The sequence below is a fragment of the Myxocyprinus asiaticus genome, chromosome 29 (genome assembly GCF_019703515.2).
Source record: "Myxocyprinus asiaticus isolate MX2 ecotype Aquarium Trade chromosome 29, UBuf_Myxa_2, whole genome shotgun sequence".
Taxonomy (NCBI): domain Eukaryota; kingdom Metazoa; phylum Chordata; class Actinopteri; order Cypriniformes; family Catostomidae; genus Myxocyprinus; species Myxocyprinus asiaticus.
Window position 1 is genome coordinate 32458766 of NC_059372.1, and position 15785 is coordinate 32474550.

The following is a 15785-nucleotide window of genomic DNA, read 5'->3' on the forward strand; positions in this document are numbered from 1 at the left end:
AGTAGGTACTCACTACTGCTGACTGGGAGCACCCCACAAGCCTTTGACCCAGTCATCTGGCCATAACGATTTGGCCATTGTCGAAGTCACTCAGGTCTTTACTCCTGCTAATTTCTTATGCATTCAACACGTTGACTATGATAAATGATTGTTCGCTTACCATCTAAACTACCCAGACCTTGACATGTGGCCTTGTTAGGAGATGATCAATGTTATTCTCTTCACCTGTGAGTGGCCATAATATTTTGGTTCATCTGTGTTATATATATATATATATATATATATATATATATATATATACACACACTACCGGTCAAAAGTTTTGAAACACTTACTCGTTCTTTATTATAATTTTTTCACGTTCTAGAATAATAGTAAAGTCATCACAACTATGGAATAACATAAATGGAACTATGGGAATTATGTTGTGACTAAACAAAATCCAAAATAAATCAAAACTGTGTTATATTTTAGCATCTTCAAAGTAGTCACCCTTTGCCTAGAATTTGCGACATGTACTCTTGACATTTTCTCAACCAACTTCTTGAGGTATCACCCTGGGATGCATTTTAAACAGTATTGAAGGAGTTCCAATCTATGTTGGGCACTTATTGGCTGCTTTTCTTTATTATTTGGTCCAAGACATCAATTTCAAAAACTTTTTTTTTTTTTTAATTACATTTTAGTTTTATAATTAAACAAGTTAATATGGTGGCACAATTATATTTTTGTCTACAAAACTCATTTCAAACATTTAAGCATATGCCTTCAGATCAAAAGATTTTTATGGTCATGAGAAACATTTCAGTCAAGTGTTTCAAAAGTTTTGACCGGTAGAGTGTGTGTGTGTGTGTGTGTGTGTGTGTGTGTGTGTGTGTGTGTGTGTGTGTGTGTGTGTGTGTGTGTATGTGTATATTGTGACTTACCTTGTTGCCCATTGTTGCTGAGTGGTTCTAAATGGTCCAGTTTGTTAATCACATTGATAAATACAACTGAATCTCATTGCCAGTAGTCTTCTTAACTGACATTTTTAAAGAGAATTAACTGTTGCAAGGTCTTCCAAAGTCCCTAGCTCTAATATGGATCACTGTGTCTCCAGGACCATTGTCATGCTTTGTCAAATGTCACCAGATGTTCAGTCTAGTTTTGGCATGCCACCATATTCAAAGGATCAACAGCCTTGATGTTACAAGGCATGACGTCTGCAACGAACCGTTCACTAGTGCTTAGTAGTTGTGCATACATCCTGGAAATGAGTCTGAGGGAGTGGGGGGGTTGTGACAATTCTCATTTCCCATGGAAATTCCAGAGGAATCAGGTTTCATTAAGCCAAGCATTATAAAGATGTTATTAAATAGGGAATGCTTAATTAATCTAACAGGATGTAAATAATTTATTTTACAGTTCACCCTGAAGGGTAACTATGTTGAACTTTGTTCAAAAGAAAAGTCCTAAAGAAGGTAAGAAAAATCCAAATTTGTTATTCCAAGAGAGACTGAAGACTGTCCTAGCAAAGATTGCTTCTTGGATCAATTTCTACCTTCTTAACGTTTTGCCTTAGGGTACGTTTACACGACAACGATGTACTAAAAATGGAAAAGTTTTTCCTTTGCGTTTTTTGAAAAGTTTTGCGTACAGACGACAACATTGTCAAAACGATCCCCGTTCACACGTATCCGCGAAAACGACTAAACCGCTGTATTATGCATGTCAGGCCAGTAGTTGGCGATGTCACTTTGTAAAGAAACACTACGCGCCTGCGCACATAAGCATTCATCCACAGAGCGGTGAATACAAACAATGAAGATGGCGAAAGCATCGAGCAGTTTTGTCTGGACAGACGATGAGGTTGCTTTATTACTATAATTACAAACACAGTCCTGTAGTCCACCATTGTAGTTTTTAATGTCTCGCGCTTTGTTTTGAAGTACTTGCACGCATGCCTAATAGACTGAACACGTAATACGCGTGTGCATGACGTCGTTGTTTTCACAATTTCGTGTTTTTGTATGTTTACACGGAGATGATAATGGCATCGTTTTCAAAAACTTGCACTTTGAAACTCGTTTTCAAAAGTTTGCGTTTTCAGGCCCCAAAACGCCGTTGTCGTGTAAACGAACAGCCAAAACGCATAAAAAGTTTTCAGTTTTTAGTTGAAAATGTTGTTGTTTAAACGGCCCCTTAGTCTATGAAAATTCTATTCCACATATGCTGTGCATCCCCTTCACACCCCCTTCATCCCTTGACCTTCTGCTGGATGGGGGCCAAAGAATTTGCCCTTAACCCCAGACTTACAGGCCTCATTAACAGAGCCCAGGCCCCAAAGGGTCATCTCTGTTCTTCGTACAGCAACCCTGACAGGAAGCAGACAGGGCTGTGGGATGCAGATGAGAAAACAGGAACCCAATGTTCTCAGAACATTTGCACATGTTATGTATCTGACATTTTCTCAGCATCTACATTTCTGCCTCATATTATAATACTCTGATCTATGAAGGTTCTCCTAGAGATGGCTTAAAATCATCAGTCTCATTAGCATTCAGTAGATGAGTGTATTGGTCCACATTTAAAGTCAACATAAAAGCATGTCGTTGATACATGATCTTACTGTGCATAATTCACCTGTGCATATGATTCCAATCGAATTGTAATAACAATTGTAATTGATTTGTAATAACTAGGGCTGGGCGATATGGGCAAAAAAATATATTTGTTTAGGATTTAAACCTACATAAGGTGTGTGACCACTTTTCGATGAAATTTCATCATCTTCAGCAGACGTTTGACTCCACTGAAAGACTTTCTTGTGACGCTCCACACTCCAGCTCAGTAGTTACCGACAATGCACCATAAGCTGGAGCTTCCAGCTACTTCGCCTCATTACTGTTTTACATGACAGCAGGGCTAAAGATCTGTCACAAATGACACACTAGATGTAGCCGCTAGCCAGCTATTTTATTTTTTATTTTATTTTATTTTTTTGTGCTGCTAGCCAGCTAATACCTAACTGGCTGGTTTAATGACTGTTCAGTTAGTTGTGTATAACTTTGGCAAACCACTTGTGTTTTTAGCTACACTCTCCTGATCCGATTGTCTAAATAGAACATAGGCTGAATATTGAAAATGACTCAAAAGTTTATCATTGATATCGAGGATTTTTTCCCCGATCAATATCATTTTATCGCCTTGCCCTACTCTGAACCAAGTTTTCTTATTGGCCGACGCCACCAAGGCCCTCTAAAGTTAACCAGCTGTTGACAGATATGATTCCGGAGGCAAGTACCACAGTCCTCTACAACTGATTGAAAACTCTGGCAAAGGAACATAAATTTTTTGCATTTACCAATTTATAAAATCAAGGCCTGCCCTGCAGTTGTTCATGGAATGTCCAGTTTTAGTCTGAAATACGGAATTTCGAAGATAAAAGTTGTTGCAAATGTCATTTTAATTTGCTTTAATCATAAAAACATCCTTCAGGTTCTGGACATAGGCAATATCAACTTGCATACAGTAGGATGTTTATCGTAGCATCTCATCATCTGCCACTCTGTGGTTTCTTGTGAGACATTTACTGTTTAAAAGCCACTATTAATAGCTAAATATCGCACATCCTATTTTGTTCACTTCCATCAGAGCACAGCGTATCTTTTGTCTTCTACTTTAAAGTGACACAAGTATTGATGTCTATTTTTTCCTTTCCTTCCTGGCACTCTGGTCTTGTTTCCAGGCATTTCAGATGCAGTGAGCTTCCAAGTTTCCCTCGGACTGCAAGACAATATCGCCAACTGAAAAAAGATGCTGATAGTTAAGAAACAAAGATTGTTCTTTCAGTCTGGCAGAGTTTAACAGAACAGCACCTGTATACATTCCTTTGCTGCTAACTTACACTAGTGAGCTGGAAGCACTAGAGGGAGCATTAACCTATTTGTTTTTTTAGTTATACTGTACTCAATTGACCAGAGGTTTAACGCCTGGTTGCTCGTCTTGGGACAAACAAACAGGTTAATCAAGTTAGCTTGGTAAACACATAACATTGATAAATAATTTTGTGGCCCCAAATTGGCAGCAGCATATAGTCTACTGCAGTAACCACCAGGTTGCAGCCTTATCATTAAAGTCTGTGATTTTTGGAAGCTCTGGCAGAAGTTAAAAACAAACATGATAAGGTAACTTGATTTACTTTTGTATATGAGACAACTTCTTGTTGTTGTTGCCTGGAGAGTTTTGCTTTTTTTGTCCTTGGTGTGTGGTGCAACATTTCTTAGAATTTGGCAAGATTTCCCACTCTTCCCTGTTTTTGAATAGTGACTAAATTATGGTCCTTAGAATCTCGCACCCACCCTAGTTTAGGCTCAATTGGTTTCATTCGCAGTCAGCAAGCTCTAGAGTGTATATGTTTAAACAAAAACCAAACCAAATGCTGGAAGATTGCAGAACAATATGTGAAAACTAACCACTTGTTTAGGTGGAGACTGTGAAATACACTGCGGTAAATGTGGACATTCTCTTGTATATTCTGAGGGGGTTGAGGTCGTAGCTTTGTATAAACAATAGGTGGCTTTTAAAAAATGTCTCCCAAATGCCCTCTGTAGGTGGGATGTGTTGTGAGGTCATCTGCTGTCCAACTCTAGCTTTGATCCCAAGGGGATTTATATCAGTTGAGGCATTACGAAATACACTGGGGTCAAATGGCTGCTTCAAGCTTAAGCGGGCTTGGAGTTCTTCCATTAAAGTGTTCTTAGGGTAGGAAAGTAAGAAAAAGGATTGCTTTGGTGACATACAGTTACTATTCCTTTATGCCCTAAGGACACTTTTGACAGAGAAATCAAAAACACTATTCCAATTAATAATAAGTAAAAAATCTTTTCTGTAGTTAATCATAGTGACATGGAGCAGATTTGTACTTATCCTATAAGTCAATGTGTGGTTTATGGCATTTTCTTTCCTGTGCAACAATGCATGCCCATTGGCCAGTCACAGGTGCACCAAAGAGCCCAAGAGGCATGAACATGAATGTTTAAAGAATTGTTATAAACTAGGAGAAAGTTAAAGGAGCTGCTATAACCCATCTGAAAAGAATTATAGTAAATTGGGCATCACAAAGGGATCTCATAATGGTATCCTTCCTCTCTTCACTCCTTCTGCTCCTCTTCTTCAGAATGTTATTCTTGTATGTACAATAATTATTACATGTAAAAATCGAAATGTTTAACATGAAATGTGTTCACTCATTTTCTTCAAAAGAGGCGTGCAAGCATTACTGTTACTATTGCTTATACTTAGGGTTAGGGATTTAATTAAACCCCTAACCCTTAGTACAGCAAGTTGTTATAATATAGTTTATACAGTGTGTTGTAAGCACTTGGGTATTGGTACATCTATTACGTTGTCTAACGTTTCCTAAATTGCTTTAAGCATTTTGACTTTATGTTGTTTTTATCTGCAATTGCTTATAGGTCTTTTGCTTAGTGGCCAATCCAAGACTGTTTATTTGAAAATGTTGTCTCGAGGGTTCAATTAGATTCCCGTCTTCCCACTGTCCATCTGTCTGTTTATCTTTCCTTTTAAGGTCTGTGTAGTCTTTGTTTCCCTGTTCTATTTTGAGCAGTCTCATCATCTTTTAGTTCTTACACAACTCTTCATATTTCTTTCTTCATCCTCTCCATTTCTTTTTGAGCAATCAGTATAAGAGGTAAGAGTCCAGACAGACATATGTAGATTCCTTTGTAAATCCTTCCCTTTCCACTCAGTTCATATTTAATCTTGTCTGTATAGTGTGGTCTCTCTCTCTCTCTGTCCTCTAGCCAGTCTTTTTCCCTACTTTATAAGCCATTACACCATTACCAGACAGTGAGAATTATGTCAGCAAATGCAGGGAGCCAAAAAGTGCTCAGCAGCTGTTGGCAGCTGGCTGAGTTTTTGTTGAAAGCGTTTTGAGTATATTGTTGTAGCAAGCACTTAAGGTGTGAAAGATGCATCTGAGGGGTCTCACAGGGGATGGGAAGGTAGGCTCGTCAACTTCATGTGGTGCCAGAGTCACTGTAGAGTATAGTGTGGATATCAGACTGAAAACATTTCCTAAGGATAAGGTCATATATCACTTGATTTTCTGTCTAGGTAATGTGACGTATTCCTCTTAAATATGTATGGCTTTGGTTTTTGTTTTGTTTTTTATGTCCCATTTTCTTGTACTTAGTTTTACTAGAAACTAGTTTGACTAGTTTTGTTAAAGTGCTCTCAATGAAATTAAATATCCCCATTAAAAATTATTACTTGGCTTGTTGAGCGCGTTGCCACGGAGACATAGTGCATGTGCTGGCTTCATGTGGCAACCACGCTGAACTCACCACGCGCCCCACCGAGAACGAACCACATTATAGTGACCACGAGGAGGTTACCCCATGTGACTCTACCCTCCCTAGCAACCGGGACAATTTGGTTGCTTAGGAGACCTGGCTGGAGTCACTCAGCATGCCTTGGGATTTGAACTAGTGAACTTCAGGGGTGGTAGCCAGCGTCTTTACCACTGAGCAACCCAGGCGCCCCTCTAACCCTAAGCACTATTTTGTGCTGCATACATGAATGACACCTCAAGTAATTTGGCTTGTTGAGAAGGGATGTGCTATTAATTTTCTAAGCAATCAGACTTGGACTTTTTTTCTGGCAGATGATTAAACAAGGAGAAACATCCCTAAGGTTTACATTGTAGGAGAGACTCAAGCCAGAATATAGGGACCAGAATATCATAGAGACTTGGGGAAGGGCTCTTTTGACTTGACTGGGCCAGTAAACAATTACCTAGCAACAAAAAAATTACACTCACTTACTCATCAATATCACATAACATCCATAAGATAAGTTACTCTTACTTAGATCCTACTTAGGAGGTTTTTCCTCTAATCAGAACTCACAGTGGTACTTGACTGCTATGTTATTGTTTGTTTCCACAATTTACAAATTGATGTGGTTTCTAGGCACATCTCATGTATAACTGTAAACTATGAGGTTGGTGCACACCTCTAACATAGAAGACAGGCAGTAAATTTTAGGAACGTTGGGACAATCATTTCTCTGTACCTGATAAAGTTGTTAAAGGAGCACTGGTTTTTGGTTAAGAATTGCCCTATGTCTGAATGCAAAAGAGAAACAGAACAGGAAAAGGGAGGGAAACGGGGGGGCGAGGAGGCACGAGTGGAATTTGCCTTAAAAGGGGTGAGGTTTAATAGCACCACAGGCCACTCTGTCACCCCCTTCCCTCTCCCCTCTTCTCCATGCCCTATCCTCCTTTGAGAAAAGAAAGCGAACCTAAAGAAAACTAAAAATATGCAGCTAAAATAGTAGAGTTATCATTGTGTCACAGTTGACTCTTGGAGGCCTCGTCTGGGTAAATCAGCTCAGAAGAAAGCTCTGTATAAGATTATTCTGTTCACACAGGGTCTCAGTTACAATGCTTAAGCCCAGCAGCTACGGATCAATGCTGCCAACTCGCATACCATCTCAGCCCCAAACCCTGCAGAGCTGCGGTTTCCCTCGCTTCCCAGCAATGGTTGTTGTGATCTGATACGCCATTTCATTACCTGGTGGATAATGGTGGTTTCAGTCAGCCTTCACAAGAATACTGGGAAAAATGTGAAAGGAAAAAGAAGTGAAATGAGAAATGGATGATTTATTGTGATCTTAGCATGAGAATCCCTGTGGAGGAAGGAAGATCTGTAAGCGTTGTGTGTTCTGTACTGTGGCTCACTAGATTTTGTTTCTTCTCCTTCTGTACCACATAGGAGAGAAGTGACAAGAGACTACCTATTTGATTTATTGGATTACTTGATTCTGATTCTAAAATCTTAAGAATAATGTGAGTGGTGCTTGCCCATGCAAAACTTTGTTGTTGTGGGTTATTGACCAGGACATTGCTATGTGCTTGCTAAGATTTTCTGAGTGTTTTAAGCATATTGCTTTTAGTGTGTTATTGGTGGTTGCCAGGACGTTGCTATGCATTCACTAAAAGTGCTTTTCCACCAGCAAGCCGAACGGTTCTGAGCATGTTGAGTAAACATACCAGTACTATTTCTACTTGAGCATGGTTCAAGATAGTTGATTGCAAACTATTCCCAGTCCGGATTTCTCAGCACAGTTAGCTAACCCTACTCAGGAAAAAGAACAGTGCTGGTGGAACACCTTAAGTCCATGGTGAATCACGATTAGTCACATGCTCAGTCAGTCTATTATAATTCTGATTTTGCAGCGCCATGATGGGGAAAGAATCTGTTTATATGCCAACAAGCCTGGATCGGTAAAAAATGGCATGATTTAGCAACAGTAACCTGCAGCTTAAGGTGTTCTGAGTGGTTTTTAACTTGTTGCTATGCAGTTGCTAGTGTATTCTGGGTGGTTGCTAGGGCATTGCTAGGTGGTTGATTACTGGCTCAGTTAAAAGTGACCACCCCCAATCTCTGATATTCTGGCTTCTAGAAATGGCTCCGTTCACTCCTTCAGTGTTAATTAATGGGATCTCCAAGGTCAACAAGCAACTCGATTTGAGTCATCATTTATGTCCAGAGCACAAATAAAGTGGGATGAGTTCACATTTAAATTGAATTCTTCCCTAACCATAAGTTTGAGCAATGAGCCACTAATATTTAATAGATTCATCTCAGGTTAGCAGGTAGAAATGAAGTCAACATGTGTCTGTGTATATTCTGGAAGACGTAGAGCACTTGAGCACAATAGTGCGTGTGTTTGAGAAAGTAGGGGGGGTGGGGGCAGATATGCTCTGGATGTGCCTTGCGAGTTATGTACATCTGGTTGACGGTACGTGTGCTTGTTTCAGAGTGCTAATAGATGTTTGATTTAATAGGTATATTCTCACCTTTGTTTACACGTGTGAGACAGATGAGAGTCAACTGGCGAACATGTGTGTGTGTTTGAATGAGAGCCAGGAAAAGGGGAAGGGCCTCGAGTGAGCGGACAAAAACAGCTACTCTTGTGTGTTCGGGAAGCCTCAGCCAGAGAGAGGGAATCAGGAGAGAGACGGACCAGCACGGTCCAAATCTCTATATGGGTTGTGCCCTGAGTGCAGATAGCTGCGGGGATGAGCCGGATCCAGTGCCCATGAGAGGGTCTTTAAGGAGGGAGAGAGCGGAGTCCAGGGGAACCATGAGGTTGACTAAGGTGGGTTGCCTAAGAGAGTTATTTACAAGTGATGAGTTTGGATGCTGCATGCTACCATATGACTTATTTGTTTTGAGCCGATTTGGTCAAGATTTGGTGAAATCCCAAGATTTGGTGAAATCCATGTGTGAGACCTGGGTTTGTTGCTGTGTTATAGTCCAGTTTGAAGTTTCATAACTTGTTGTTGAAGCAGTGGAGGCACTCACTTGTAGTGCGGACAGCATCTGAGTTGATGCACTTGTAATAATGCATATTTTGCATTTACATACTTGTTAAACTGGGTTTAGAATTGTTATTTACGCTTGTCATGATTTTTCTTGCTTTTATAACATTATAAAACTAGATTTTCAAAAAATGTGAATGGTTTTTGCACATGCTAATCTACAGGGTTTGGGTGTTTTGGGTAGTTACCAGGGGATTGCTATGCAATTGTTAGCCAATTGTGGATGATTGTTAGGGTGCTGCTAGTTGGTTGCTAGGGTGTTCATGGTGGTTGCTATGGTGTTGTTAAGTGGTTGCTAGTTGGTTGCTTACTGTCCCTAGTCAAGAGTCCACTCTTTATGATATTCTGAATCACTCATTTTAAAATTGTATGTCTGATGGAAAGAGTAACTCAAATCAGCGCCGGATTTGAGTTACCGTTCATGTCTGTAGCACAAATGGTGTGGGGTAAATTATATGCAACAGTTAAATACTAATGGGGCATTATTTAACTATGTGTAAGTCTGGTGATTTCTTCTATAAAGATGAGAATGCGTTTTCTGGCATTGAGTAACCATGTCTGCCTGATTGTTGACATCAACAAAGAAGGGCTGGAAAACTTGAGGAGGGCTTGATTGTGTGCATACATGCCTGAGAGTGAAAGTCTGTAATGGTCTGATCCCTAAGGCTTGTTCACGTGCAGTGCAGCGTGGGAACTTTGAGCCCATGATGTCACAAAGGCCTGGGAATCATTATACATGTGATGTGTGTGAGTGTGTGTGTGTGTATGAGTGAGCATATTAAAATCTCACTGTTCTCTCTGCTTTTGGTTGTATTTATTCAGTCATGCCAATTTCATATTTTGCTGTGGCCCTGTCATCGGTGCCCATACACACACATTAAAGTGATATCTTCCTTTTCCAGTTTTGTCACTATGGGATTGCAAAAGATTTTATCCACGGTCCTGTTGATATTTTAATAGCAAAGCATGCACAAGGCTGTGGTTTATTTTAAATGCTTCCTCCTACTACTGTAACCATAATGTTTATTTTTACAGACATTTTTCTTTTTAATACCAGACCAGTTTCTTTTCTTTTTCTGTTGGTGCAGTGTCGAATGGTAATACTCCTAAATCAGTATATGATCATGTCACAAATAAAAGGAGTGTGGTCTGCTCTATGAGACACTAATGAAACACCAGTTTTTGATGATATCTAACCAATCAGATATTTTGCTGATGCTTTTAAAGAAAATTATGGTGCACTTATGACAGGGAGACTCCCCTTGAAGCAACCAAGGGTTGGTGTCTTTCTCAAGGGCACAATGGTGATAGCTCATGGATCGACACTTGCAGGGTTTAAATCTACAACCTTTTGGATACCAGCCTTAACCACTAGCCTACACCCATGCATTACTAACTCCTCACACCAAATCAATGATTGTGCCCTTGTATTTCAGATCGTATTAGTCATTGCTCGTGGCTTCTCTGGTTATGTACTGTTTGTTGTGAATAAACAAAGAGAGGCCTAACTGAGAGAACTTGTCTAGATCCTACACTAACTGAGCTGCTATTGTCTTGGTGTGACAAACGTTGAGGTCGCAATCCCATCTCTGTTTTAAAGCCTCTGCATACTTCCTACAAAATTGAAGAACAAATGGGTGTGACGTCATTTCGAACAAAATCTTTCCAAAAAGAGGGTGTTTTGCAGTTTATTTTGGTGGTTCGTAACAGCTTGTCTGGGCGAACTTTTAGGAAAAATTCTTACTGGCTACTAAACACCTTGCCATTGGCCCACGTCATCAGTAGGTATGACCTGGTCAAAGTAGCTCCACCTACTACCAAATTCCCATTCAGTCATTTAAGATCAGTCAACATGAACACACTGGCGACCAGTTATTAGCGAGCTGGTGCAAATTTACCTACATCTTTTACCTATGATCATTCACGTAGAGACATTTTCCAAGACCCTGTTGTTGTTTTTTTATTTAATTAGTCTACAAAGGAATCAAATCTACTCAAATACTCTTTAGTGCCCATACACTCGTGCCATCTGCAGCCAAATTCATTCACACATCTGCCCATAGTAAGGTATGCCTATCATCATTCTTTTGTCTGTATTCTACCCATGAACACTTTTTTATACACCCATCTTTGCAGTAGTATAAGTGTCATCATAAGTTACAATAACAGAGTTTAATCAGCACATATTATGGCCGCGTATAGCTTGTTAGCACATAAGCGTCATGAATTCAGAATGTAAACAAGTCAAATTACATAATATCTACTGCATATATTTAAATCATCTAGTAGTTAAAACAGATTCTTTTACTGATCTCGTGTGAATTCTACTCCTATAATGAGGCATGAAGTTATTGATAGCACATTTTAATGTCATTAGTTGATGTTTTACATGTTGTCTTGAGCGTCCTCATATTTAAATGATCCTCTAAATGCCTCCCACAGCGGTGCGGCGGATGTCTGAATTTTCGCCAACAGTATGCCGTTGCTCAGCTGTTTTGAACTTCTTTTTACCTCTGAACGAAGAAGAACTTCTCCGTAAGTGCGCTGGGGCCTTTATGGTTCTGTGTAATCACATTTGTCTCATGACTATTTTAAGTTGTTGGTCATTCTTATTTGTTTCTAAGAGAGAGCTATTGTTTTGGATGATTAAGGACTTTGAAATTGAACAGATCTTGGGTTTGAAGAGTGTGAACTTCAGCTAAATCTAGGGCTTACATGTGAAAAAATATCTTTTTACATTATAGTATAATAAAATAACTAGATTTTTACATTTAATGAAGAAAATGTGAGTGGTTCTTGCCTGTGCTAAACTTGAGGTGCATCACAAACCGCACAGTTCTGCAGTATTCTACGCCATTTTTTAGTGTAAATAGTGCGAGTAGTATGTTTACATTGAAAATGCAACAAAAAGAAGTGTGCTACGAGTACCTGGATGATGCACTTCTTCAGTGTGGAATGTTGGAAACTTCATGCACTCCGCGGTGACGGCTTGCTGTATGTAGCGGAAAGGGCGGAGTTATCTGGCTACGCTGCTGGTCTGACAAAACTGTTGTTTACAAAATGGAGAATATAGCAACTATCGAAACTTTAGTGAAGAAAGCACCTTAAAAGTGTGAGTTGAATGTTTTACCATTACCCATGCTGAGTGAATATGTTGATTATTTTAGATATAAGTGTTAAACTGAATGGCAGTATATCACATGTGTTTGAAACATCACTTCCATCAGCTGTTAAACAACGAATGCTTCTGTGTAGTAAAAATAAACATTAAGTGTTCCATTTGGGACGATAGTAAATGTATACACCACATGGTTGAGTGCATAGTGTATTCTGTAAGCACATGGTGTATAGTGCATAATTTGGGACACAGCTTTGCTTTCACAATGGTTGTGTGTTCTGGGTAGTTGCCAGGGTGTTGCTATGTGATTGCTAAGGTGTCTTGAGCGTTTTTAGCTTGTTCCTGTGCAAAAGTCAAAAGGTCCCACCCCAAAACTCTGATATTCCCTTATAAAAGATCCCTTTTTCGATGCAAATCTATGGGAATTTTTGGCCCATTTTATCCACCAGGTGTAAATATTAAGTCAAGATCACTTAGAGAATTAATAGTACACCTCTCCTCAACAAGCTGCACAATTTGAGGTACCTGTATCATTCACAAAATGGTGCTGGGTGACTTGTTTGCTGCATTTTAATACTTAGAGTTTATCTAAAATGTTTATTGTACTATATCGTATACTGCCTGGCCAAAAAAAATTGCATACTCTTACATTTTGTTGGACCGCCTTTTAGCTTTGATTACGGCATGCATTCCTCCTGGCATTGTTTCGACAACCTTATGCAATGTCACAACATTTATTTCCATCCAGAGTTGCATTAATTTTTTACCAAGATCTTGTACTGATGACGGGAGTGTGGAACCACTCTGTAAAGTCTTCTCCAGCAAATCCCAAAGACTTTCAATGGGTTTAAGATCAGGACTCTGTGGTGGCCAATTTGTGTGTGAAAATGATTCCTTATGCTCCCTAAACCACTCTTTCACAATTTTAGCCCGATGAATATTGGCATTGTCATCCTGGAATATGCCTGTGCCGTTATGGAAGAAAAAAAATCCATTGATGGGATAACCTGGTCATTCAGTACATTCAGGTAGTCAGCTGACTTCATTTTATTGCCACATAACGTTGCTGAGCCAAGACCTGACTGCTTCATGCACTTCCCTTCTTACACTGACGCACCCATTGCTTTGGAATAGGGTAAATCTGGACTCATCAGACCACATAACCTTTTTCCATTGCTCCACAGTCCAATCTTTATGCTCCCTAGCAAATTGAAGTCGTTATTTCTGATTAGACTCACTAAAAAGTGGCTTTCTTGTGGCCACACAGCTGTTTAGTCCCAATCCTGTAAGTTCTTGTTGCATTGTACATGTGGAAATGCTCTTACTTTCACTATTAAACATAGCCGTGAGTTCTACTGTCAATTTTTTATGATGTGACTTCAAGCATTTTAGTGATCTCCGATCACGATCATTCAAGACTTTTTTCCAACCACATTTCTTCAGTGAAGCTGACGGTTTACCACTATCCTTCCAGGTTTTAACAATGCGTTGGACAGTTCTTAACCCAATTCCAGTGATTTCAGCAATCTCCTTAGTTGTCTTCTTTGCTTGATGCAGGCCAATAATTTACCCCTTCTGAAACACAGTAACATCTTTTCCACATCCACGAGATACGTCTTCCGACATTGTTGTTTAAGAAATGAGAAGCTACACACTGCATCAGTTAGGGTTAAAATAATTGTTGCCAGCTGAAACATATTAATCACTACAATACTGATCCAATCATAGGCTCTTAAGTTTCTGCTTGTTTAAATCAATATGGCAACTTTTTTTTTTTTTTTTTGGACAGGCGGTGTATTTGTATGATAATGACTTTTTAAAACTTGTGGATGTCTGGTCTGTTTATGCACTGTAGACGGCTTGTCTATGTGTGTGTTCATAACAAACAAGAATTATTCATTCTTTAATGCTGTAAAGGATTTGCAATGCAAAATTTGTGTAATGCTTTTTGGTCTTATTTCCCTAATACATTCTCAGTATTGGACTAATCTAATAATCTTCAGTGAAGAACTGCTATTCAGAGCATCAATTGAGTCCATTATCAGTCCTAATCATTAGAAAACTGTTGCACATTATGGCAGATTTAAGTTTCCAATCTCCCAGCAATGTGAAAGCACTGCAGTAAAACTCAAACTATGCTCTTTGTTTATGCTCTTCGGAACTTATGGTATATTCCTGGAATATCAATGGAATGACAACAACTTTAACAAGTGCTAGTTTACTGCAGCCATAATCCACAGGCATCCACTATAAACACCACACAGGGAAAGGCCTGGTCAATGTATAAATAGGCTCTTTTTTTCCCACAGCAAAAAAACACACACTCATGCATGCTGACTGTATAAGACACAGGCACATAAACATGTTTCTTTTACCACTGAAACCAACACACTCGTCCCTCACTGTTTGTACTATGGATATGAATGATACCTTAAATTGGACTTTGGATTGCGGATTGATTATAAATGTTTGAAGTCACAATTTTAACCTGGTAGACAAAAGAAAATATCTAGGGACCTGGGGGTTCTCAACAACCTAGAAGCAACCACCCAGAATACCTTAGCAACTCCCTAGCAAGCAACCACCCACAACATAGCAACATAATTCTTTAGCAGCCATCAACAACACCCAAGCATCATGGCGTTAAGTTTTGCACAGGCAAATACCACTTAAATTTTCCTTTGAAAATGTAAAAATCTAGTTTGTTTCAAAAGAAATGTTTCTAGTCTTTTGCGTGTGTGCCCTTATGCCTGTATTAAATAAACCAGTGACTCAGTAAAGCTCTCTTTGGGTGTGTACTAATACACATTTTCTCTGGGGGGCATGACCAGTCATCAGGGTATTTACTTTGACAGAATGAGGATGATGTGTGGCAAGAGAACCCGAGAAAAAGTGTGTGTATTTGTGCATGGAGGAATGTGAACTGGAAATACCTGAACGGAAAAGAAAAGCCATCCCTATCCTTTTAGTGCCACTCCATCAAAGCACTATTGCGCTCAGGTCATAAAAACAAATCTTTGAAATCTCTGTGCATTGTTTGCTTTCCTTCACCGTTCATAATTCTGTCCTGACATCTGCCCACTGCAGTGTTTGTGGAGTACTGTAAATGTTTTGGGAGCGAGATGGGAATGAGAACAGGGATATGATTCAGTATAAAAACTCTTTGTAAATATTAGGGGGTTTCTTCAACTACAGGCAATTTTATGTCCCAGGGGTTGATTTTTACAAAAGCTAACAGAACTTTTTTCATTATGTACCCTGCTGAATAAAAGAAAT

The 15785-nt window shown here is 39.3% G+C and overlaps 1 protein-coding gene across 2 annotated transcripts in view; it reads left to right on the forward strand.

Annotated features, from left to right (window-relative positions):
• The first annotated feature begins 8792 nt into the window (after positions 1–8792).
• tns2a (tensin 2a) overlaps positions 8793–15785 on the forward strand; it is a 106082-nt gene continuing 99089 nt past the window's right edge. Inside the window, exon 1 of one of the 2 annotated variants that reach the window (XM_051662278.1) lies at positions 8793–9168. In XM_051662278.1, coding sequence (XP_051518238.1) covers positions 8926–9168 — 243 coding nt within the window. In that variant the 5' untranslated portion in view covers positions 8793–8925. The remainder of the gene's footprint in view (positions 9169–15785) is intronic. The other variant, XM_051662279.1, reaches the window with a different exon arrangement.